The sequence below is a fragment of the Caretta caretta genome, chromosome 14 (genome assembly GCF_965140235.1).
Source record: "Caretta caretta isolate rCarCar2 chromosome 14, rCarCar1.hap1, whole genome shotgun sequence".
Classification (NCBI taxonomy): domain Eukaryota; kingdom Metazoa; phylum Chordata; order Testudines; family Cheloniidae; genus Caretta; species Caretta caretta.
Genome location: NC_134219.1, coordinates 8,030,435 through 8,053,486, shown reverse-complemented (window position 1 = coordinate 8,053,486; position 23,052 = coordinate 8,030,435). Strand labels below are relative to the sequence as shown.

At 43.9% G+C, this 23,052-nt stretch overlaps 1 protein-coding gene across 1 annotated transcript; it reads right to left on the bottom strand.

Annotated features, from left to right (window-relative positions):
• Positions 1–508: 508 nt before the first annotated feature.
• Positions 509–17,817, bottom strand: CACNG1 (calcium voltage-gated channel auxiliary subunit gamma 1). The gene is made up of 4 exons (XM_048818998.2): positions 17,518–17,817; positions 8,029–8,103; positions 5,147–5,284; positions 509–1,727 (listed from the first exon to the last, which is right to left on the bottom strand). The coding sequence occupies exons 1-4, from the start codon at positions 17,756–17,758 to the stop codon at positions 1,501–1,503; spliced, it is 681 nt and encodes a 226-aa protein (XP_048674955.1). The 5' UTR covers positions 17,759–17,817; the 3' UTR covers positions 509–1,500.
• Positions 17,818–23,052: the final 5,235 nt, after the last annotated feature.

Genomic DNA, 23,052 nt, shown 5'->3' with positions numbered 1-23,052 from the left:
GTTCAGAAATCAACAGCCCATTTCTATTCTTTAAGTGTCAGAAGCAGATCTTAATGTACCTATGCAATGCCATGGTAACCTATTAAGCCATTATTCTGCATTGGTCACAGAACAGAGCGTCTCTGCCCTTTGGGAAGCACTGTCAGTCATGATGCAGTACAATGAATAACTTTTACATCATACAGTTGGCTTCCTGTGTGGTTGTTCCACACACTGTGATGAACAAAACAGTATACAATTTCTTTCAAACACGCATAAATAACAGCTATCACAGCGGTTTTTTAATGCGTGAGATTCACTCAGCTTTGTTTATAATGTCCATCCCGCCTTGGCAGTTCCCTTAGAGAGTTCTTGCTTAAAAATGCTTTTACAAAACAGAAGCATCAAGTGGGCTGTTCCAACAAAAGGTCAGCAACAAGACACAAATGTGAAGCTCTGTACAGGAAGTACCACTCTGAGTTACAGTGAAGCAGACACCTGTATGGTTCATCCCCCAAAACCACTGACCTGAAAACAGGAATCGTACCTCAGTGGGGGATTCCATCTCTTTATTAAAGGAAAACGTTGTCCCTACAGGTCAGTACTTGCTTGGCTTTGCCATTAGCATTCAAATACAATAGGAGTCATAGGACTTTTAATTATCACAGGGGTAGCCGTGTTAGTCTGTATCCACAAAAACAACGAGGAGTCTGGTGGCACCTTAAAGACTAACAGATTTATGTGGGCATAAGCAAAAGCGTTCATAGGTAAAAAAACCACTTCTTCAGATGGATCTTATGCCCAAGTATGCCCAAGTACTTATGCCCAAGTAAATCAGTTAGTCTTTAAGGTGCCACTGGACTCCTCGTAGGAGTTTTAATTATGACAAGTGCTTAGGTCGGCAGAACGAAATAATTTGTAGAGTTTAGGCGTTACATTTGTAAGGGTGATTTTATCCCTAAACCTCTTTTATTGTAACACTGCTCATGATACAGCACTTCCAATGGGAGGATCTCCAAATTATGTACAAACATCAGCCCCACACCACCCCAGTGAGATAGGGAAGCAATATTCTCATCGTAAAGATGGGGAAACTGACTCACAGAGAAGCTATAAGTCCCACCATGAGTCTGTGGCCAAGCCAGTAATGTGACCTAGATCTCCCAACTCCAGTCCTGTGCTTTAACCACTAGATTATGCACCTTCTCATTAAACCATCTCGTGCTCTCTCACTTTCCCTCAACTGCATTTGCCGAATGCATTCCCAAATTGCTGATGACTTTGCCCAGCATTCAGCGGATTGAGGGTACAAATTGAGTAACCCAAGCTGTTTTTTTTTAAAAAAAACAACAACAACAAACAATAATTAGTATTGAACTTCCCTTTGGTTCAATAACCTGGTTTTTAACTAAGGACACTTTTGTCTTCATATTCCACCATCCTGACACTTTAAAAAAAATGTATCAATTCTTTTGTAGCCCTTTCTGGTATTGCGTAAGCAGTGAGCCTAGATGAAGACATTTAGTGCTCTGGTTCTGCGTCCATACAAGACTCCCACGGATTCTGTGGGAAGCGAGGCAAAGAGATTAGCAGAAGAGCAATCCCACAGATGAAGAGCAGGACGAAGGAGGAGCAGGCACAGGCAAAAGACCACGAATAGTAGTACTCTATCCAGATAGTCTCCTTGCTGTCAATCATCCTTTTCACAGACTGTCTCATGACTTCAACAGAGATGATCATGCACAGGCCTGGAGAAATAAGAGAGGGGTGAGCTGGAGAGCAGGGGTTTCAGTCCTTATTGCTTTCGTTCATAACTGACCTCTTTGCCTGTGTTTCTGGTTAGAAGACTACGCAGTGAGGTTCATAGATGATTCATAGGTTTTAAGGATCAATAAGATCACCTAATTGAACCTCTTGCATAACAGGCCATAGAACTTCATTCCTGCATCGTACCCTCTGGCTTCTTGTAGAACTAGAGTGTGTCTTTTAGAAAGATCTTCAGTCTGGACTGAAGAACTCCAAGGGACAGAGAACTTACCACATCCATTGGCAAGCGGATCTAAGGGTTAATTACCCTCACTGTTAGGCTGGCCAGACAGCAAGTGTGAAAAATCGGGGTGGGGGTGGGGGTGGGGTGGGGGTAATAGGAGCCTATATAAGAAAAAGCCCCAAGTATCGGGACTGTCCCTATAAAATCGGGACATCCGGTCACCCTTCTCACTGTAAACATTTGTACTTGCAGTTTGAATTTTACTTACTTCAAATTTCAGTCACTGTGGATCTTGTATGGCCTTTGTCTGCTAGACTAAGAGCCCTTGGAGTATGAGATATCTGCTCCCTGTTTGGATATGGGCTGTAATCAAGTCACCTTTTGAGCTGTAAGGCACAAGAAATGCCATGCAACAGGGACCAATAGTCCTGCCAATTTGGCACCCGAATTCAGACAGTGATTTATATCTGAGCTAGAAACAACATTTTATATTTAGGCAGCTTTGTAAATCTCATTTTTAAGGAGAAACAAAAAGTCCTATGGGCAGGTGTTGGTTAAGGCTAAACATGGCTGGGAACGATCAGAGCCACACAGTGCTTCATGAAGCTGTGACTGTAAAGTAGGGCTTCTTGAAAAGTGAAGAAAACACTGTGTAATTCACTCTTTCTGCTATGCATTTCAACAGCAAGGAAAACAGTAGAATTAAAATCATGCATTTGGTCACCAAAGCATTCTCTGGGAGCTGGCTGTTCTAAAGCCTGTTTCACTGAGCTACCTAAGTACCATCGGGTATTTAACAGGCAAGAGGAGGATGGGTTGAAAAGGTAGTGCTGGCTGCAGTGAAAATTCAACCATCATGTTTTTTTGAGATAGCGTCATAATCTGAGGCTTGAATCAGGTGACCTTTGATTTGTGCCCTGTGTCACACTGGCAGACCAGGTGCCAGCTCATGCCAAGGCCTCTAGGCCTCAACGGAACACGGACATATGCAGAGCTGGAAACTAGTCTGGCTCACCTGTGTGTTAACTTTTCTAAAATAGATGTTAAGTTTGTAAGAATGTGTTTAGTGTTTAGACTTTATGAAATGCTGGTAGGATGCGGCATGTAGTAATCTCACTTAGAACATCTGTCCCTCATGTTAGCAGTGAGATCTGTAACTGGGTAACTCACCAGAAACAAGCATTAACTCATGTAAAATGCTGGCTTCCTACAAAAGGTATTAGGGCCTGTCTGTGAGGGTTACCAGATCAGCCATTGTGAAACATCAGAGGACAAAAGACTTTGTTGATTGTTTCCCTCACAGCCATGAAGCGGAGACGTGCATGGGGATTCGTTCCATCAGCCTGAACTCCGGGGGAAGGGAATAAAAATCCCAAATAGGGAGAAACTTTATCTTTATGCTGCTTAGACTCTGAGGGTCAAGAATTACTAAGCATAAGCCAAAGATCCGTAGTGGTTGGCCTGGATTAGCCCTAAGGACATCGAGCTTGCTTATTATAGAAGCACCTATTGCCTTTTGGAACCTAAGGCTAAACCTCATTTGTGTGTGTGTGTTTACTCGCTTTAACCTTGTCAATGACTCTCATTTCTTTTTCTTAGTTAATAAATCTTTAATTCACTTATTAGAGGATGGGCTACAAGCATTATCATTGGTAATTGACCTGGGGTAAGTGACTGGGCCTTTGGGACTGGGAGTAACCTGAATATGGTTCTGATTGTTGGGGTCAGGGCCCATCTGTCACAGAGTCAGGTGTTAAGATAGATCGCAGTACCCAAAGTGTGACCTGCTTCCTAAGGGTCTGCCCTGAGATTGGTACTCATTCTCCTGAGCCACTCGAGGCAGCTTGACACTGGGATAGTCTTGGCAGGATTCACATGCCACAGGTCAACTGAATTTATAGATCATAACCCAGCTCTGTTAAAAGTTTAAACTTGATATTGAGAGTTTGAAAGGTTCAAGATTAGACACAACGAGTGAACCACTGTCAGATGATAGTCTTCACAGAAAAGACCTTGAAAAGTGATGTAAGGAGAAGGGAACATCCTATAAAACAAAAACTCCATTTCAGGAGCTTAGACTTTTACTCATAAATGCTGGTCAGGTGAAACCTGAGCACCTTTCTGCACCGGATGCCACAGAAGAAAACACGCCATTGGAACTGGCCCAATTGCTGTACCGGGCAGCCCAGGAAGAACATGAGATCCAGAGACTGATGGTGGAATTGTGGATCAGGGAGACCAAAAAAAAAAAAACAAAAATGCTGAGGATGTTAAGCTGAGAGCCCATCAAAGACTCATGGAACAACTAGCAGCAGTTAAAGCCAATGAGCCAGCTGAAGAGAGATATCAAGGACGTAAAGGAGGTTTTGTCTAAAGACCTAGTGTTAGTCAGCCCTGATTTCAGCAAACCCTTTGTGCTGAATACTGATGCTTCTAACATTGGGCAGTGCTAATGCAGAATGGGGTGGGGGACAAGAGGCCCCCCCATTGCCTCCTGAAGTAAAACAGTGCCCCTCCCGCCACGTCATCGAGCGGGAATGCTGTGACATAGTTTGGGCTGTGAAGCAGGTTAAGCCTTATTTCTATAATAAAAAACATAAGGTTTTAACGGACTCCCTGCTAATACGATTGCACTGAGCTAAATGGACCAATCATAGACAGTTAGGCTGGAGCCTAGCTCTGCAGGAGTATGGCATGGAAATAATCCATTTCAAGGGAAAAGAAAATGTAGTGGCAGATGCCTTATCAAGAACAGGGGAACCTTGAAGCGTATTCAGGATCATGAGTGACACCCCTTCCTACATCAGGTTTGTGCTGAGGATTTGACACTGGTGCTCAATGTCTTCTGGACAGATTTCTATCCCTAGAATCTCCCACATATCCCTGCTATACAGCAGGGTCTAACACTGAATATTTTAGAAATACCCATTTTCTCGAGGTGATTCTACAGTGTTCCAACATTTCAGATACACTCACACAGAATAGCCTCCCAGAGCTGACTCTTGTTTGTCAGGCAAATTTTCAGAGCTCAATAACATAAGTTCAGTTGTATGGAATGATCTGCCTTTCTGCTGCAAGGAGATGAATGCAGCCTTCATGACATCTCGCTCTCTGTCACGCTCGTTGCCCTAAGATCTAAGTGCATACATCTCTTTTAAGTCTCACCAAATGGCCTACCTGCAAAGGTGTAGAACATGGACGCTGGCTTCAGGAGATAATCCATTTTTTTCCTAAAGGATAAGAGGATGCAGATTGTTCCAATGATTGCAAAGCCCACGCTGAAGATGGCGATGGCTGCAGCGGAAATGCTATACTCTGGCGAGGCAAAACAGAGGGAGAGAAAGATGAATGGGTGCGACTTCCTGTGTTCTCCCGCCCGCCACCATGCCTCTGCAATGGGATCAGTTCAGCAAAGGAAAGAAAACATTTAAAATCGTAACAGCTGCTCTTTCCTTGATGCAGATAACTGGCCCAAGAGAACCAAGTATTTCTAGCACAGAAGAAGTGTGGTGAGCCGCTAGGGGTCTTGGTCGTGCCCCTGCTGAATTCAGTGGGAGCAGACGCAAGACTCAAAAGAGTAGGGACAAAGACTCTTTCTAAACGCCCCTGGTAGAAAAAAGCAAATGACACACATAATGACATGATAGAAACTCCGGGCCTGGTCCTCACTTGACTAGGCCGCACCCTCACAAGTAGTTACATTGTCTGCCCTGGGCCCAATGGGATTACAAAAGGGTCAGACCAGGGCACTTTTCTGTTTGTACTCACAATTCCCCCCCAGCACTATGATGAAACAGGTGAGCATAAGAATATGTTGCCATAATTATTATTTCTTTGTATTGCAGTCGTGCTGACCAGCCGCAGTCCTGGACCCAGACCCCACTGTGCTAGGTGCAGTACAAACACATTTTGCCTCACAAATGAGCACACGAGACCTCATGTTCTGTTTGAAGCTTTGCCATCACTTCCTAAAACCATCCCCTGCAAATGTTTAAACTGAGTTGGCTTGGGGTAGAATCTGGAGGAGAAAAGCCCAGAAGTAGCTTAAAATAGGGTAATAAATTGTCATGACCAACTTTTTAGTTTATTAGGTTTCCTCCCATACAGGTTTTATCTGAGAGGGTGGAGATTTGGTCTTAAATCTTTAAACGTGTTTCACTCCATTATTCTATCTAGATTTTCCTTTTTTTTTAAAAAAGCAGCTAATAGAAAGCAATGCTATTTTTATTATACATGTTTATTTTAGTAGCGCCTATAGGCTCCAACTGTCGTCAGGGCCACATAGTGTTAGGCAATATACAAACATATATTAAGAGACAGTTTTCTGCCCCAGAGCTTCGACAGCTAAATAGGCAAGAAAGGGAAAGGGGAAACAGACGTACGTGTGTGTGTGTGAAATGACTTACCCAGGATCACACAGCAACATCCTCTCCTCATCCTGCAAAACAAAGTTTCCCAGCTCTGTGAAAATCTAGCTTCTCAAGAGCATGGGAATAAACTTGCTCCAAAGGTGTTCCATCCAGCCAAGCTAAGCTATGTGTAAGATAATTCACCCAGCCAAAACACAGTTCAATATCTGAATGGAGGGGAGAAATTGCCAGTTGAATAATTCAGATCTTCACTTACATATTGCATTAGTTTTCAGATGCATTTAATATTTAACATGTGTAGCCAGGCATGAAACATAGCATCACTTGGTGCTATTTGCCTTCCATGTTATTCTTTAGAAATTATCTTCTAAGCAGAATCATGAAGAATCTTTCTGCCTCTTTCTAATTGGCTTCCATAGAAATGAAGCTATTTTTGTAGTAGGCCAAAGCATATTGCTCTTTGGTCTCATTGCTTTTTCATACTCCTTGTTCTATTGACGTTTTCTTAAAAATTTTTTCCTGTGTGTTATCTGCTATGTGTTTGAACCGCCTGAAAGAGTTAGTTGCAATTTAGGAGCCTTTTGTGATGCTTTCGGCTTTTTCCTTCTCTTCACAGAAAAGACGTTTTTCTCAACTTTCTTCTGAAGTGACTAACAATGTAGTGGCGACATTTTTCAGATTGGATGGATGGATATAATAGCGTATAAATGGGTAACAAAAGCAGGCAGCTCCGATATTTGTTCTTTATTCCACTCAGAGTATCATTTCAAATTCACAGTCTTCCCTGTGTCTGGGGGAAATTGCTTCTTTAGAAAACCATATGCTGCAGGGTTTCCCACCGTTTTTATTTACAGCGGAAGCAAAGCAGGTGGTTTACTATGTGAAATGCAATCAGTGTCTAGTTTGCTCCACACTACAATGTGTTGTGTAGCAAAATGTAAGGAGATGTGTCCTCAGTAAGAGAGGCAAGCACTTCAAACTAATGCTAAAAATAAGGTTTTAGTAAGGACTGATTAGAAAGGGTCTAAATCGTCTGTGAGATGCAGATAGTTTTCCGCATGCAAGCAGAGTAAACACTATCTGGTCAGATTTCAGATGTGGGTATCTTTGCTGTGGCCTAGATCTTTCTTTCTTTGAGTGCCTGTCACATTATAGCAATAGCAAAGACCTTAGGGGGCTACGTGGAGCCTCGGGTACCTCCCTCTCATTGGAGTCAAAAGTCTGCTTGGGGTTTGATTTTTGTTTGTTTATTTATTTTGATTTTATTAATATCCTTTGTTGTTGCTGTTTAGAGGTAGGAGGGAGTGTCAGTGTTGTGAGTGCCATACATATGGTGGAAAGGCTTTTGGGGTTTCCAAATTGGCCCTTATATGTATAATGCCAGTTTCATGTGCCTAAGGAACAATTTGTGCAGAAACCAAACATGGGACATGGACAACAGAAGAAAGGGCTGCTGTTTGAAAATTGGTCTCCCCGGGAATCTGGTGCCTCGGCTGGTCCAGAGCATCGATTAGTGGGATATGAAGCCCATCTCAGTGCCAACTGTCTGTTCTAAGTCCCTGTACAGTCAATAGGTGTTTCCCAGTTGACTTCAGTGGGCCCTAAATCTGGTGAAACCCTTTACATTAGTTCCCATATACACTCAGGTCACGTAATGCTAGTAAAGAATTCGTCCAAGCAAATTCTTACCTTTTTGGGTGGTTCTTTCAAATATCTCTGTGCTTTGCCCTGGAGAGAAGTGTTTGAAGTAGGAACAGTTACGGTCTGAACAAGAACAAAGGAGAATATCAGTTGCTAAGAATAACTGAGTTTAAGAAACCAAAATTAGGGAAATAAAATTTTCTTTTACAGTCATGGAACTGAAAAATTCAAATGGGTAGAGATTAATGGGACCTTAATCCTGAACTTGCTGCAGACATGTCCGGTATGCAGTTCATCTAAGAGCAAACCAGGCAATGAGGGGCTTTAAACAGTGATTTATGCCCTGATCCAGCAAAGTACTTAAACATGAGTTTTATGTGGCTTTAATGGGCCTTGAGCCTACGCTTCCGTTATTAGAGAATACTTCTCATCCATGCCAGTCAAAAAAACCCTAACAACACAAACTCATCACCTAGAAACGTCCTGCTGGTGGTTTCAAATGCACTTGACCTCTCCACAAGCTGCTAATATAAAATAATAGAACGTTAATCGATATGTAAATCCCCATCGGTTTCTCGGATCAGGCCTAATGTCACTTAGCGTAGCCTCGGACCGTTCTGCGGCATATTACACACGCACAGGGGATTGTGACGAGAATCAAGGAAAGGAAATGGAACTTGGATTTCCTAAAAGCTGGTGGCCAAGTGCATGAAGAAGTGCTAAGCTTTAGCCAGTCTGTAATCTGATCTGTGTACATTATATTTACTATGCACGGCAAGCTCTGCTGGCAGAGCGGCCTCTGAGGTACTTGGGAAAGGACTAGGGTTGCCAGCTTTGGTCAGATGAATTCCTAGAGGCTCCATCGCATGACATTATCTTTAATTAAAGATTAATTTTTTTATTCCTGGAGACTCTGGGACAATCCTGGCAGGTTGGCAACCCTAGAAAGGACATGGTTTGGAGTCCACGAGGGGTGAATTCTCCTCTGACACCAAGATGAATATCTGGTGACTTTGCTGACTTCCCAGGGGTTGCACATGTGTAGAGGAGAGGAGAAATTGGCATAGAATGTTTTATGTCTGAGCAGGTGAATGGATGCTGCCTGAAAGGCAGCCGGCAACATAAGCAGAGATAAAGCAATCACAAGGCTGTCATCGGGCAAAACTTCGGACACTCTTCCCAAAGAAAGCGCTGCCTAGGGAGTCAACCTTTCTGTTTTAAGAAGGAATTACAGAAAATTCTTTCCTTCCAGCCGCAGCCAGTGCAGATTCCTGCCTCCTCAGTGCCCCATGCGGTATTTCCTGAGACTGGCACCCCCCTGGCTGGCTTTGCATCTTCCCCTCCTCTCCTTTCTGCCATTGCCAACTCACCCCCTCCAGAATGGCATCCCTCCTTCTTTCCTTGCCTAATGCTCTCTCTGCCAAGCCAGGGAGCTGCCTGGGACATCACACCTCTGGAAGGAGCTGGGGTTAAAGTAAGGAAAGTAATGGGGAATGCAGCTCCCTCTCCTCTGCTAAAATCAGAAGGAGTTCCTTTCCCCTGCCTGCCTTGGGTTGGAAGAGTCCCTGCACCCTAGCTTGCCCCCTGACTTGGCTGTGAGCATAAGAGCTCCCTCTCCTGTTTCAGGCTCTTTGCCACTGGTGTTGACAGGTTTATCTGCCTTCTTGCCATTCCTGGCAGTTAAGACAAGTAGCAGGGACTAGAGGGAAGAATTCGCTGCCTTGCTAGTAGCTCGAATCGATGAGGTTTTGCAGCCTGGAATCTTTTTACAGTTCAGTGAAGCTTCACTGTCTATTGAAACACAATGAAGCAAGTGGAGTTTTCGTATAACAGAGCAGGGTCCCACTGTCCCAGGCTTCCTTGGGCTATCCTACTGGTGTCACAAATAGCTATTCTGTGGTGTGACCCTTGTGAACAAAGACTGGGGACTCAGGATGGAAAGCATCTCTCTGTGCCTGCAAAAAATAATGTTTTCAGCATCTGGAGTGAGTGCGAGGGGAAGGGTCTGTTGGGATGATGCCCATTGACATTAAGCTTTGCCAGCTGTACCATTTGGAGGGAGTTTATTTGCACTTAGCATTTATTTATAACTCATTTAACTGAGATCTTGACAAGTACATATAGCTGAGAGAACATCCCCTTGCCAAGAATTTGGATGGAAGTTGTGTAATCAACAAGATCCTGCAAACATAGCCAACTGGGACCTTAAATTGTCTGATTGTGCTTTGCTAATGATCAGCCGGATACTTTGAAGAGACTATGGTCAACCCTGCCTTTACAGGCTATATTAAAAATCTCACATTTACTGTACCATGGGGTTATATTTGCCATAGTAAAACTGAGGAATACTTCCAAGACTGCAGGGAATTTAACCATTCTGGATCACAAATGATCATAATTTGTAGAACAAATAATGGAGGACGGAAGAAGTTGGGAAGAAAAGACTATAAAGTCAATGGGTTGTGAGGCTGCTCATCTCATTGCTGCACCCCGGAAATTTCAGCCACTGGTAGCCAGCCACAGCTGAACCAGTGCAAACCCCTGGTGTAGACTCACAAAGCCATTAGTGCAGTATGAATCCAGGGTAAGCATCTCTGGTGCAGTTTATGGCTTTAGCGGTCTACACTAGGCTTTTGTTCCGGAGCCACTACATCAGGGTCTGGGCATGAACGGCTGCAGCCAGAGCAACCCCACAGTGTAGACAAACCTTTGTAAAGGGCTGTGTATATTTAAAGAGCTAATTTTAATAGTAATAAGATGCCATAATATTGCACTTTATCAGCCTAGTTCTTTTCATGTCTCCTACAGCGTAGATGGCATATTCTGGAGTTGCTGTTACAAGTACGGTATTTATTTTCTCTCCAATAGCAGATCAGACAGTTACAGAGCAGCATGCATAACACACTAATGAGCATGGGCTCATTAGCTGAAGTTTCCTCTGAGAGGTAGCTATTTTATTATATTTTTTTTTTATAAACTGATATTTATTCTGTCTCTCAGCTTCTGCTCATTTGCTTGTCTTTTATCACTGAAAAAGATTGGAACAAACATGTCTGGACTCAAAGACTTGTGACTGTGTTTTGTGTTTAAGCTGCTGCATACTGAGGCTAAAACTGCAAGCGATGGGCACACAAGAGAACAAAGTTTCTCCAAGCAATCAGGACTGGGGGACTAGCGTGGGGCAGCCTCATCCCTTTGACAGTGAGCGTAGGGTGGTTGAGAATATGTATCAATGCTGCTCCATGCTGGGGAGATGGAGGCTGTTGTTGGGATCCTTTGATCCCTGTGACAGAGGGCAGGGGAACCAAGACAAAATGGAAATGCTTAGTCTTTAAGCCATTGGTTTTGCTTTTAACTAGTCTCCAGAAAAGTGAGGTGTTGGCAGAAGAGAAACCTGGTTTGTGCTGATTAATGCAAAGCCAGGGTCCAAAAATCAACCATCCATGAACTGATCGGGGGCAAGGGCCACAGCTTTGCGTTCCACAGGAAATTGTACCACAGGAAATTGGCTGGATGACGCTTCTGCACTGGTTTTGGAGCAGTTTGTTCAGGTTGCATGAAGCTACGATGGATCAGCAGGGAGAGGCTTTTTGCACATGAAATGCAGGGGATCTTCCACCGCAGCACTGGAAGTGGTAGACGGACTTATTCTCTCAGAGTATGTTTCCACTGGAGCTGGAGGTGTAATTTCCAGCTCAGGCAGACATACCCACACTAGCTCTGATTAAGTCAGTGCACTAGAAAGAGTGGCATCACCCTGGCTGCCTGGGGGTAGCCTGGATTTCAGAGGGGATTGTGCTCAGCATGGCCAGCCTGCCCTGCTCTCATGCCGCTGTGGCTATCCTGCTATTTTTAGTGCTTTAGTTCGATTGGAGCTACTCCAAGTGTGTCTACCCTACCTTCAGCTACAGTGTAGATGTACCCTAAGTTACATGGCTGCAGCCTCATTGAATGCAAGTGGCAAACCTTAAACACAAGCAAATATTCTACCCTGTGAGTACTGGGTTAATTTTGATGGAATTAATATGCATCAATGAGTCATGTCTCCCTGGGCCTCTAGCATGAGAGGAGGGGTCCTTTTACTAACTTTGCTCAAATTAAAACAACGGTATTACCCAGCAATTAACTCACTGGTCATCATAAAAATGCTTCAGCACATCATTTAAACTACTCTGTTCTAGTCCCAGGAATCTCTTTATCAACACAGTCCCCTGTTATTCAACAGACCTGCGCCACTTCCATCCTTTACAGTCCACATCATGAATTAAAAATCACCTCATTTGTGTCACACTCTGTTTACATAATGGGGATTTAAAATGGATTTCATAATAGATGAAAGCTTTGCAGGATCCTTGGCTTTTCTCTACCCCTAATTGTGATATCTCTGCCATGAAGTTACCCTGTTGAGCTAGTAAAAAAAACCTATCAATGAGCTATGAATAGCTTCTGTTTAAGGCAGAGGTTCTCAAACATATTCATAGCATGGTCCACAACATAACAGAGTCTCTGGTGGACACCTCCCTTCCCATTCACGGTCACCCAGCCCAGCTCCCCTTGTATTCATGATCACTGGACTTAACTCCCTTTCCATTCATGATTTTCCTGGACCTCCTCTGCTGCCATTCATGACTGCCTGGACACCTCCACTATCATTCAGGATCACTGGGTTTAATTTCCTTCCCACTCATGATTGCCTGGACCACTTCACCTCTCATTCATAATTGCCCAACCGATCTCTACTACTGTCCATGATTGCATGCACCACCTCCCCTTCTTTTCACAATCACAGAACATCCCGTGGCAACTACAGCAATTGCCTACATGGAAAAGTAAAGTTAGGACAATATTTAATGTATTCCTGGCTTCCTCTATGTAATTTACCATCTGGAAACGAGAAACAGGAGGCAGCACCGTGTTTCCAGCCAGCTTTTCATATACCACAGTTTGGCCACCGGTGCTTTAAGGGATATGATCTATCTCTATTTCTTCAGGTCCCCTAACACTTTTTATCACCATGCTCTTGACAGTGAGAGAGAGGGAGAATCACTAGTTTATTTCTGAAGAAGGCAAGAAAATGGCTATGTAGAAGTATGAAAATCTCCTTGGGACCCAGGTCCGTTTCCTGTGCTCATGAACAAACCCATTTACAGTACAGAGCCACAGAGGTTGCTCTTCATGCTCATCTCAAAATCAAAGGGAGTTCTGCGTCGTTTGATAGGAATCCAATGGAAGATGCTAACAGCATTTTACATGGCAGCTGTGTTCTAACTTACAGGCGGTAGTTTGTGTTTTAGTATAATGATAGCCATGCTTGAGTTGATGCTGAGATCACTTCCCAACAGACCCGTTACTTTGTGTATCCTGCAACCCATTATGATCCAGATCAACTCCTGTAAACTAAACTGGGTAGGGCCTGGTGAGCCCTGGAATATTCCTGCTTATGTGTCTGTCTAATCTCCGCAAAACCAGCTGAACTAGCAGGGGAAAGTGATAAAGAAGCCAACAATGATTTGAGCTGCTGGAAGGAATAAGTTGTGTCACCGGTGAATCAGGAGGCCCACCATGGACAGGGGTTCTTGCCATTAATGTCTCTCTCCCCTGCAGCCACGTGATATATTCCTCCCAAATTCTGGCCATCCTTGGCTAGCTACCAACAAAACCATGCACCTGTGTACCCGGATATCTCCAACTGCTTTGAATGTGATCCATTAGCACTCTATATCAATGTCTGGAATGCCTAAGCTCCCTGGAAATGCAGGTTTGAATACTGTCAGAGTGACCCATTGTCCTTCTGACGTAGATGAATTAAACTCCATGAGATATGGTCTTTCACAGGGATCCTTCACAACACAGACAGACCAAAACCTTGGCTCACACACTTCCCGACCCTTGGATCTGAACTCAATGGCTTGAGCCCATCTCTACAGTCTGCTGAAAGGCATAAAAATAATCATTCTTTGCACTTGCATAGCATCTTCTAGGTGAGGTGAGGCCTGTTATCCCGCTTTTACAGATAAGGAACTGAGGCACAAGAGGTAGGTGAAGTGACTCGCTCACATTCAAACAGGAATTTCATACCAGACCTAGGACTCCTGACTCAATTTCGTAGATTCATCCATTATGATACTCTAATCTGCCTCCTGCATAAACAGGCCATTGAATTGCACCAAGTGACTCCTAATCAAGCCACTGATTTCTGACTGAGGTAGAGTACGCCTTTTAGAAAGATATCCAATCTGGATTTAAAGTCTCCAAGCAGTGGAGGACCCACCATATCCTTATGTAAGATGTTCCAGTGGTGAATAATCCACACTTGAAAATTATTACTTAGTCTGATTTTGTCTAGCCTCAGCTCTGAGCCACTGGATCTTGTTATTCTCTGTAGCAGTTTCCTGAGCCCTTTCCAATTTGTCAACAACCTTTAAATGTGTGGCTAAAATGTAAATCTCTCTGCCTTAAACCATAAGACTACAAGTTTGAAGTTGCCCACTATATTCTATACAGTGCTAAGCTCAACAAGTAATAAAAACCAGAAACAATGCTATCCCTCTTCCCCCTGAGTAGGGCTGGGTAGGTAACTATTAACCAAGTGGTAAATAACAGTAATTTTTCAAATGATGGTGATAGCATATGATTTGCAGAAAAACAGATTTACTGACACACAGGTCACCTACTGAACCTTTGTTTTTTGTTTCACTCGCCTTTCTTGACTGGGCAGTGGCGGATTAATGATTTTGCCGCTCTTAGGCCCTGAAATAATTGCCGCCCACCCCCCACCCCCCGCCGCAGCTCACCTCTGCTCCGCCTCTGACTCCTCCCCTGAGCGCGCCACTGGGTCCTGCTTCTCCCTGTTCCCTGCCAGTGCTTGTGCGCGAAACAGCTTCGCGAAGGAGGGGGGAAGGGGTGGAACTCAGCACGCTCAGAAGAGGAGGCGGGGCCGGGCCAGGGATTTGGGGAAGGGGACCAATAGGGGCAGGGAGGGGGCGAGGAATGGGGGTGGGGAAGGGGTGGAGTTGGGGCAGAGGGCGCGAACCAGCGCCGCGGGAAGCAGCCTCTGGCTGCTATTATAAATTTGCCGCCCCTGCACATTTGCCACCCTAGGCCTAGGCCTTGTTGGCCTAGGCGTTAATACGCTGCTGGCCCTGGGCCAGCCTTTGACCCCTCTTGTGCCTCAAAAAGAACAGGAGTACTAGTGGCACCTTAGAGACTAACAAATTTATTTGAGCTTTCGAGAGACTGCTGGAATTAATTTGCAAACTGGACACCATTAAATTAGGCTTGAATAAAGACTGGGAGTGGATGGGTCATTACACAAAGTAAAACTATTTTCCCATGTTTATTTCCCCCACCCCTACTGTTCCTCACATGTTCTTGTCAACTGCTGGAAATGTCCACCTTGATTATCACTACAAAAGGTTTTTTTTCCTCTCCTGCTGGTATTAGCTCATCTTAACTGATCACTCTCATTATAGTGTGTATGGTAACACCCATTGTTTCATGTTCTCTGTGTATATAAAATCTCCCCACTGTATTTTCCACTGCATGCAGCCGATGAAGTGGGCTGTAGCCCATGAAAGCTTATGCTCAAATAAATGTGTTAGTCTCTAAGGTGCCACAAGTCCTCCTGTTCTTTTTGCGGATACAGACTAACACGGCTGCTACTCTGAAACCTGTTCTTGTGCCTCAGTTTCCCTAATGTAAAAATGGGGATAATAGTATCTACCTAACGGCAGCGATGCGAGTATTTAATTAGCGGTTGTAAAGAGCTCTTTTAGAACTTCCAGTGACACACATGAAAGAATTCAGTGTTATTGAATATAATGGTTTTGAAACTGAATTTCATCAAATCCCAGGAGAATCTGTCAAGCCCTTTAAAAGTATACCCACCTATCCAATATCTAAAGGTCATCACTGTTGCAGTCAAGCTGCTCCAAAGAGGCCTTCAGCTCGCTGTCTCCATAATTACCCATTTGTTTACTCTGCACTTTAAGAAGCCAGCACAGAGGGCGTGGATAGCACAGCTGTGAGATGTCCATGCAAGCACATGCTGATGTCTGTCAAAGATATCTAACGCTTTTGTGCTGTATAGATGATGAATCTGTTTTACTGAGACAGCTGGATATTTACGAGTTTTAAATTTATCCAACAATGTCTGGTATTTATGTATTTCACCCAATCTGTCTGTCTCCCCCTTAAACATAAAGCTTCCTACACGTGCAGAGACAATGGTATAGCCAAGGTTACTAGCTATATTAGAATGTATTTATTATATTAATTAGAAATGGGGCTAAGTGAAACCTCCCAATTCAAACGCCCCCAACTGTGGTGGAAAGCCAGATCTGAATTCAGATCTGAATGCTGTGGATCAGCCTCTTCTGTCTAATAATAAATAGTTTAGCCAGACAGACTGAGAATCATCACTATATGATTTCATAGCAAATTTACAAAGATATTAAAATCTAACTTTAACTTCAACCTGGGGTGGTCATCAGAAGGGAATCCTGTTATTCAGGAGAATTTCTGTCTAGGAAATAATCCAATTTGCCATTAGCCTCTTGAAATTAGAAAAGTCAGGAAAGGGGTATTAGCACATATTGCATGATTGCAGCAGACTTTGCAATCAGCAAAAATGTAATACAACTTCTCACAAATCATGCTAATGTAATGCTCTTCCAGGAAACTAGCGAGGGTGGCAGTCTACCATCCTTCCTGTTGATTTCAATGGGACTACTCTCAGAATATGTAACTACGCAGTATGAAGAAAAGTGTTTGATTAGACTTCTTTCATCACAAACACAGAGCACAGTTGCTTTCTGTCACTGTATTAAATTTAAGGAGACCTCATAAATCACTTATAGATTATTTTTCACTTAATTTACAGCATTTTTGGCACTTGGAGAAATATACCATCGCATGCAGTTCCAGGCTGCCCTAAGTAATACTAGTTATGAAGAGTAGCTTTTGAATTACTTAGGAGCTTTCAAGAACAAGTGGTTCTGGCATAGCTCTCTGAACTACGAACTCCTTCTAGTGAAACAGATATCGGCCCCACTCAGTAATCCTCGCTCAGGCAAAATGCCCTGTGGGCTCAATGGAAGTTTTGCCTGAGTATGGCTTTGCATAGTCATTGCAGGGTTGTAGATGTCAGCAAAACATTGGTGGGAAAATATCCTTCTTCCTGATTTCTCTCTGTGACTTTTGCCTTCTCCTATCTGGTCCCCTTTATACCAGCCACTGTCTTTGCTGGATTGAAAGAGCTGAAGAGTAGTGTATTAAATATGCTTACAGATATATATGGTGGCAGGGCATCATACATTTAGGATAAGGCCTCAAGGAAATGTGACAGTGAGGTGTATTTTCAGGCTAATATGAAAACCAAATCGACGTTTTGCATCTTGTAAGATGAAGTGCAATGGAAACAAGAACCGTATTTTTTCCTGCATGTTTTTTCACTTCCTAAAAGATGTCACTAAGAATAGCCTGACATTTTCTCCCATGCATTTTCAGGGTGTAAGTGGAACGAATGCAAGCACGTACCTCCTGTCAGAGTTATCAGCCCACAGCTCCGCTCCTTGGTAGCTTTGTCTTGGATATAAAACTGTTTTGTGCAGAGCCGCCATAGCCCGAAGTGAGCAGCCTCACAGGTGGAATTGTAATGCTCCACTCTATGGCTCAGCACTGCCCAGTGATCAGTCACCACAGCTGCAAACATTAAAGAGATGCCAACCAAAATAACAGAGAAAGTCAGCCGGATTTTCAGTGCTTTGCCTTCATCCATGGCTGGACTGCACTGGAGTGCATAGGGCAGACTGTCTCGGGCGATGACTGCCCTGTCGAGTTAGGTTTGCCTACTTGAAGGAATGCTGCAAGTTATTCAAGTGGTCTTCAAAGTCTTGGCGTGTCTAAGCATTTTCAAATGTCAACCGTGTGATGCAAAAGTAGAGCAGGTTGTGGGCTGGGCTGGACAGCTGACCACATGTACAGCTGTTGAGATATATCAGGAGACTGGGTGACTAGACTTGGGAGTGAGGATTCTATTAATGCACATAATGAATAAAGTAACTGATGCAGCTCGGGTTACAAGCTTGTCCCTGCTGGGTTTGTGCAGCAAGTTCCATAAGCCAACTAAGAGCAAAGCTAGCTCAGTGTCATTAACATTCAGGGCCTCAGGATCGTACCCTTCTCACGCAAGACATGGCCAGGAGTCGTGACTGGTGTAAATTTGAACTTTCCTGTTAGAATGTAAAAGTATCTGTCTTTGTAATAAAGATGGGCGTGAACCCGCTTTTATTCCGAAGAACTCATTATTGGTTCTAACAATAGCCTCCTATACACCCTGAAGCTGGGTTTTTTCAAGGGCCCAAATACCCCAAACTTTGGTGGAGTTGGATTTGTCTCTGATTCCAGAACAGAATTTTGTGATTCAGGTTCTTCTCTAGTATGGAAGCACAGTGCCCACTACCTACCTGGCCTACTGAAAACGTTACTCATCGGTGAACACTTGGTTTAGGTATTCATCATCCAAAATTAACCATCCGCCATGAGTGGCAAGGACGGGCGTCTGACCAAGCATTGTCTTCAGCAGCACCGACACAGGCTGAAAGGGAACCTCTTGACCATCAGCAAGTGCCTAAGTGGGGAAGGATACAAATTAAATATAGTGTCAAGGGGAAATGCTTTTCCACAGTGCAGCAGTTTTTCTGTTTTTCGAGGCTCGCCTTCCGCATGACCATAACTAAAGGAGCTGCCGTGTGGCCTGCTCGGTAGCTGCTGTACATATCTGGCAAATAGGTGACTGGATCTGGGTTTGTCGGCAGGCCAGCAATGCTTGTTTTGTGTAGGTGCCTGGGACTTGTGCTCTGCTCTGTAGCATCACGCTTTGTCTCCTACCGAGGCACGTGTGTGGTAGATTTTTATTAGGTTTGGTATGGCCCTGAAAATGGAGGAAAGAGCAGCAGTCTGCTTCCTGAAAAGAATGGAAGTATACTGAGCCTAGCAAGGCAGAATCCCCACCTCCCACACTGATTTGTTCTTCTGCTGTTGAAACATGTCCTAAAACTATAGCTGGCGATTATGGTACTTCACCCTCTGTGATGGGGTATACAAACGCTATACAGGCAACACAGGTTGATGAGCTAACGTGGGCTCAGGTGGTCCTGTTCCCTCACATCTGTGAGAGATGTCAGAATTGGAGGAAGGAACTTCAGAGGGAGAAACGCAGCTCAGTTGAGGGCAGACCAGGGAGGAGAGCAGACTTTCAGTCCTCAGCTCTTGGAGAGAGAGCCAGTGGAAGACAGAAACTCCTTGGATGACCACTGTCCAGAAGAGAGGAAGGAAGGGTAGGTGAGCCGGCCAACCAGCCAGTTAGGATGCTTACTCCTCTTGAGAGGGGACTATACCTCTCTATTTACCTGTGAACTCTATTTAGAACTCACAGCCCGACGAGAAATCCTGAAGAAAACTTTCGGATGATTCATTTGTCTTATTTCCTCTTTTGTTCCCTTTTTTTGACAACCTTGGATGGGGTGGACTTTCTAGGGCCCAGTCAGAAGGCTGAGCCTCAGAGGACTTGAACTGGAATGGGAAAACCACTTGGACATCATTAAGGAGAGGCCTGGCTGAGTGCTGGGTCCCCAGCCAGAGCATGCGGGGTGGGGGGGTCCCAGGGAAAGAACTCTGGGGTCACCTCAGATAGCAAAATTCCAATGCTGTATGTTAATTAAGCTTTGAAGCACCCTGTCTGAGGTAGGTAAGTAGAGTTTGCCAGCATTTTTGGAACAAAAAGTTTTCTTTGTCCAAAAATGATCTTTAAAATAACAACAGTGCATTTTTCACCAAAAATTGGTGTAAGTTTTCATTTTTTCACAAATGTTTTTGTAGCATAAAAAATATTTTCAATTTTCAAGTAAGAATGCTGAGGGAGAATCTGTACCTAATTTAATCCAGATGGAGCCTGTACTAGCAACTGTGGTTCACAATTACTGCACGTCATAGGACCTCCATGCTACGGAAAGGTGCTGGGAGATGCCAGTGGGAGTGTCAGAAGATATGGGGCTGTTATAGAGCTGAGGGAAGCTCGAGGACTCTGGAGACAAGTTGAAGGTCCAGGGTCTCTTTGCAGACAACCCTGACCTCTCAGGGAACCCTTGACCTCTCCATGGATTTTGTGGACAGTCTGAGTTGGGGGGCTTGGAGCCCTCCCCTGTCAGAATGGTCTAGAATAAATCCTTGAGGACAATCTTTTGGGGCTTCCCATCTGTGCAGTCCACAATCCAGGGCTCTTCGTTGTGTAAGGAAGCCAAGTGGATGAACTTGAATAAAGTTTGGCAAAAGAGTGGTTTGGATCAAAGCACTCAGACATGGTATATTCTCAGAGAGCTAGTGAGGATTAGCATCTAGTGAGCTGTCCCTTGGGTAGGGTGAATCGGGGTGACTGCTCCAGGCCCGGTGCTTTGGGGGGCCCCGCGGGCTGGTATGATTGGCCATCGCAATTGGTGCTGGAAAAGATTAATCTGTCACTTCTGCCTTGAGCCCCACACCTCCCTAGGGGGTTTTAATATTTCAGGTGTTTCAAGTCACACCTGGCTAAGATGAGATCTTCAGTTTGCCTGCCTGGCTGGAAAGTTTCATTTAATATTTTAGACCCATGGACCTGTTAGGGTAATTGGACCCAGTTCCTTCTCTCTCTCTCTCTCTCTCTCTCTCTCTTTTTTTTTTTTTGAAATGTCCAATGTATTTAAAGAGACATTGTCACGAAGTTTGCAGCTGTATCCAAACCAATAGCTGTCCTTCTATTTAACTTCAGTGGTCTTTGGATCAGGCCCTTAGTTCCCAAATTTTAGACTGTGTTATAAAAAAAAAAAGACATTTTGCAAATCCTCACAGGTTAGAAAAGTTGACATACATTTTACATGCAAACAGACTGAAGGAGTTTTAAAATTCCTTTGCAGTGCTGGCAACCCAGATGACAAAAACAGCATGAGCTTTGGGCTAGTGCATGAAAATCATCAGTTTAAACTGACTCCGGATGGAAAGTGAAACGTGGAGTCTAGTTTCACAAGCTGAGTTGACTCCATTGCAAAAGTAAAATGAAGAATAAAACTAGTAAAAAGCAAAATACAACTCACACAATGAGAGAGAGCGATCTTAAGGCATTAGCAGAAACACAAATCAGGAAATTTGCTTAAAACTATTATTTATTTGCATATGTATTGGTCCCCAGTCAGGACTGAGGACCAATTTCCTCCATAAAGAGGAAGGATTGTCCACCATCCTAGGACATGAGAGACCTGAGTTCAAGTCTCAGTTCTGCTACAGATTTCCTGTGTGACCTTGAGCAAGTCACTTAGCTGCTCTGTGCCTCAGTCCCTCATCGGTAAGGGGATAATAGCACTGCCATACCTCACTGGGGTATTGTGAGGATACATGCATTAAATATTGTGAGGGGCTCAGATACTAAAGTAATGGGGCCTATAAAAGTACCAAAGACAGATAGCTTGTGCTTGCCAATATACAAATGCATCATAAGAGACAGTCCCTGCCTCAAAGAACCTACACTCTTAAAAGACATAACAGAGAAAAGAGATGAAGTGACTCGCAGATCAGTGGCAGAGTTGGGACTAGCACCCAGGTCTCTTGACAGCCAGTCCAGTAACCTGCCCACTGGACCACACTGTCTCTATGATTACTTTTGCAGGCGATGTGTCCCTTTAAGATTGAAAACTCACCATTGAGCAGGTGCAGGCCTGTGATTGTATTTTGAGGAATTGACTCCTGGCCCCACTGAAGTCGGCGGCGAATCTCCCAGAGTTGCCAGGAGGAACCCTCCCATCCCATTCTCTTGGACACTTTGCCAGATTGCAAAAATAATTCCATGAGGCTGTCAATGCAAAGCTACAGAGGCCACTGTGCAGATGACATTACAATTACAATGTCAAACTGATGATGGTGACAATGCCTGCATGTCAAAACGATGGTAAAAAAATGTCAATGGAAATCTGTAAATACCATGTCAAGATAATGTCAAAACTATTTCAGTACTGTTTTATGAACACCATGCTACAATGTCAAAATAAAGGTAAAACACTGTCAGTTCAAGTCAGCAGTTACGGGTTTGGAGAAATGAGTACAGGACAAAATGAAGGGTGGGGGAGAGAAAGAAATTAAAGAATAAATTTAAAATGTTATGAAACAAAACAATTGTAACCTGGAGATCTGTATGAATGGATAATAATGATAGTTAATAATACCATGAATCCACATATTTCAAAATGCTTAATGAACATTAATTAATTCTTGCAATAAAGCAGCAAGGTGGACAAGTAAATTATTGTAAGCTCATTGGGGCAGGCACAGTTCTTGCTCTGTGCTGGTACAGTGCCTAGCAGAGTGGGGCTCTGGTCCATGTCTGGGGCTCCTGGGTGCCATGGTAATACAACTGAATAATAACATATTGTTCCTTTTTTGGAGAAACTGAAATGCACAGTGAGTGAATCCCAAACCTGAGACTAGACCCTCCGAAAAGCCAGTTCCATTCTGCGACCACTAGACTGCTCCTCCATGTTAAAGTGGATCAGTTCAACAGCTCTTCGTGGTATTAGCCCTTTACTGTTCAGGAGGGAATTCTCTTTGGGCAAGTCTACACTACAGCGCTACATCGGTTCAGCTGCGCCTCTGTAGCATGTCTGGAGAAGACACACAATGTCAACAGGAGAGCACTCTCCCTCAGCATAATTACTCCACCTCCGTGAGAAGCGGAAGCAGTGCTGGTGTGGACAGCATGAAACTTGCGTTGCTCAGGGGCGGGGGCACTTTTTCACACCCCTAAGCGATGTAAGTTAGATTGACTTAAATGGTAGTGTAGACCTGCCCTTAGACCAGCACTTCTCTGCTCCAGGGTCTTACAGTAGAGATAAACTTCTGGGAATTGTTATCCCAGTGTTGCTTGGACTTGTCAGCTGACATAGCAAGGAATGCTGGGGAAAAGGTAGGTTATTTAAGGTAGGTTATTCAGAAGAGGGACAGATTGTGGAAGGAATAGTTGAAGTGTCACCGAGAGACAGGTATGTGAAA

Coding starts and splice junctions, on each gene's coding strand:
- CACNG1 (XM_048818998.2), bottom strand. CDS start 17,758: ATGGATGAAGGCAAAGCACTGAAAATCCGGCTGACTTTCTCTGTTATT. Junction 8,104..17,517: donor GCTGATAACTCTGACAGGAG/GTACGTGCTTGC, acceptor GTTCTTGTTCAG/ACCGTAACTGTTCCTACTTC. Junction 5,285..8,028: donor TGAAAGAACCACCCAAAAAG/GTAAGAATTTGC, acceptor TTGCCTCGCCAG/AGTATAGCATTTCCGCTGCA.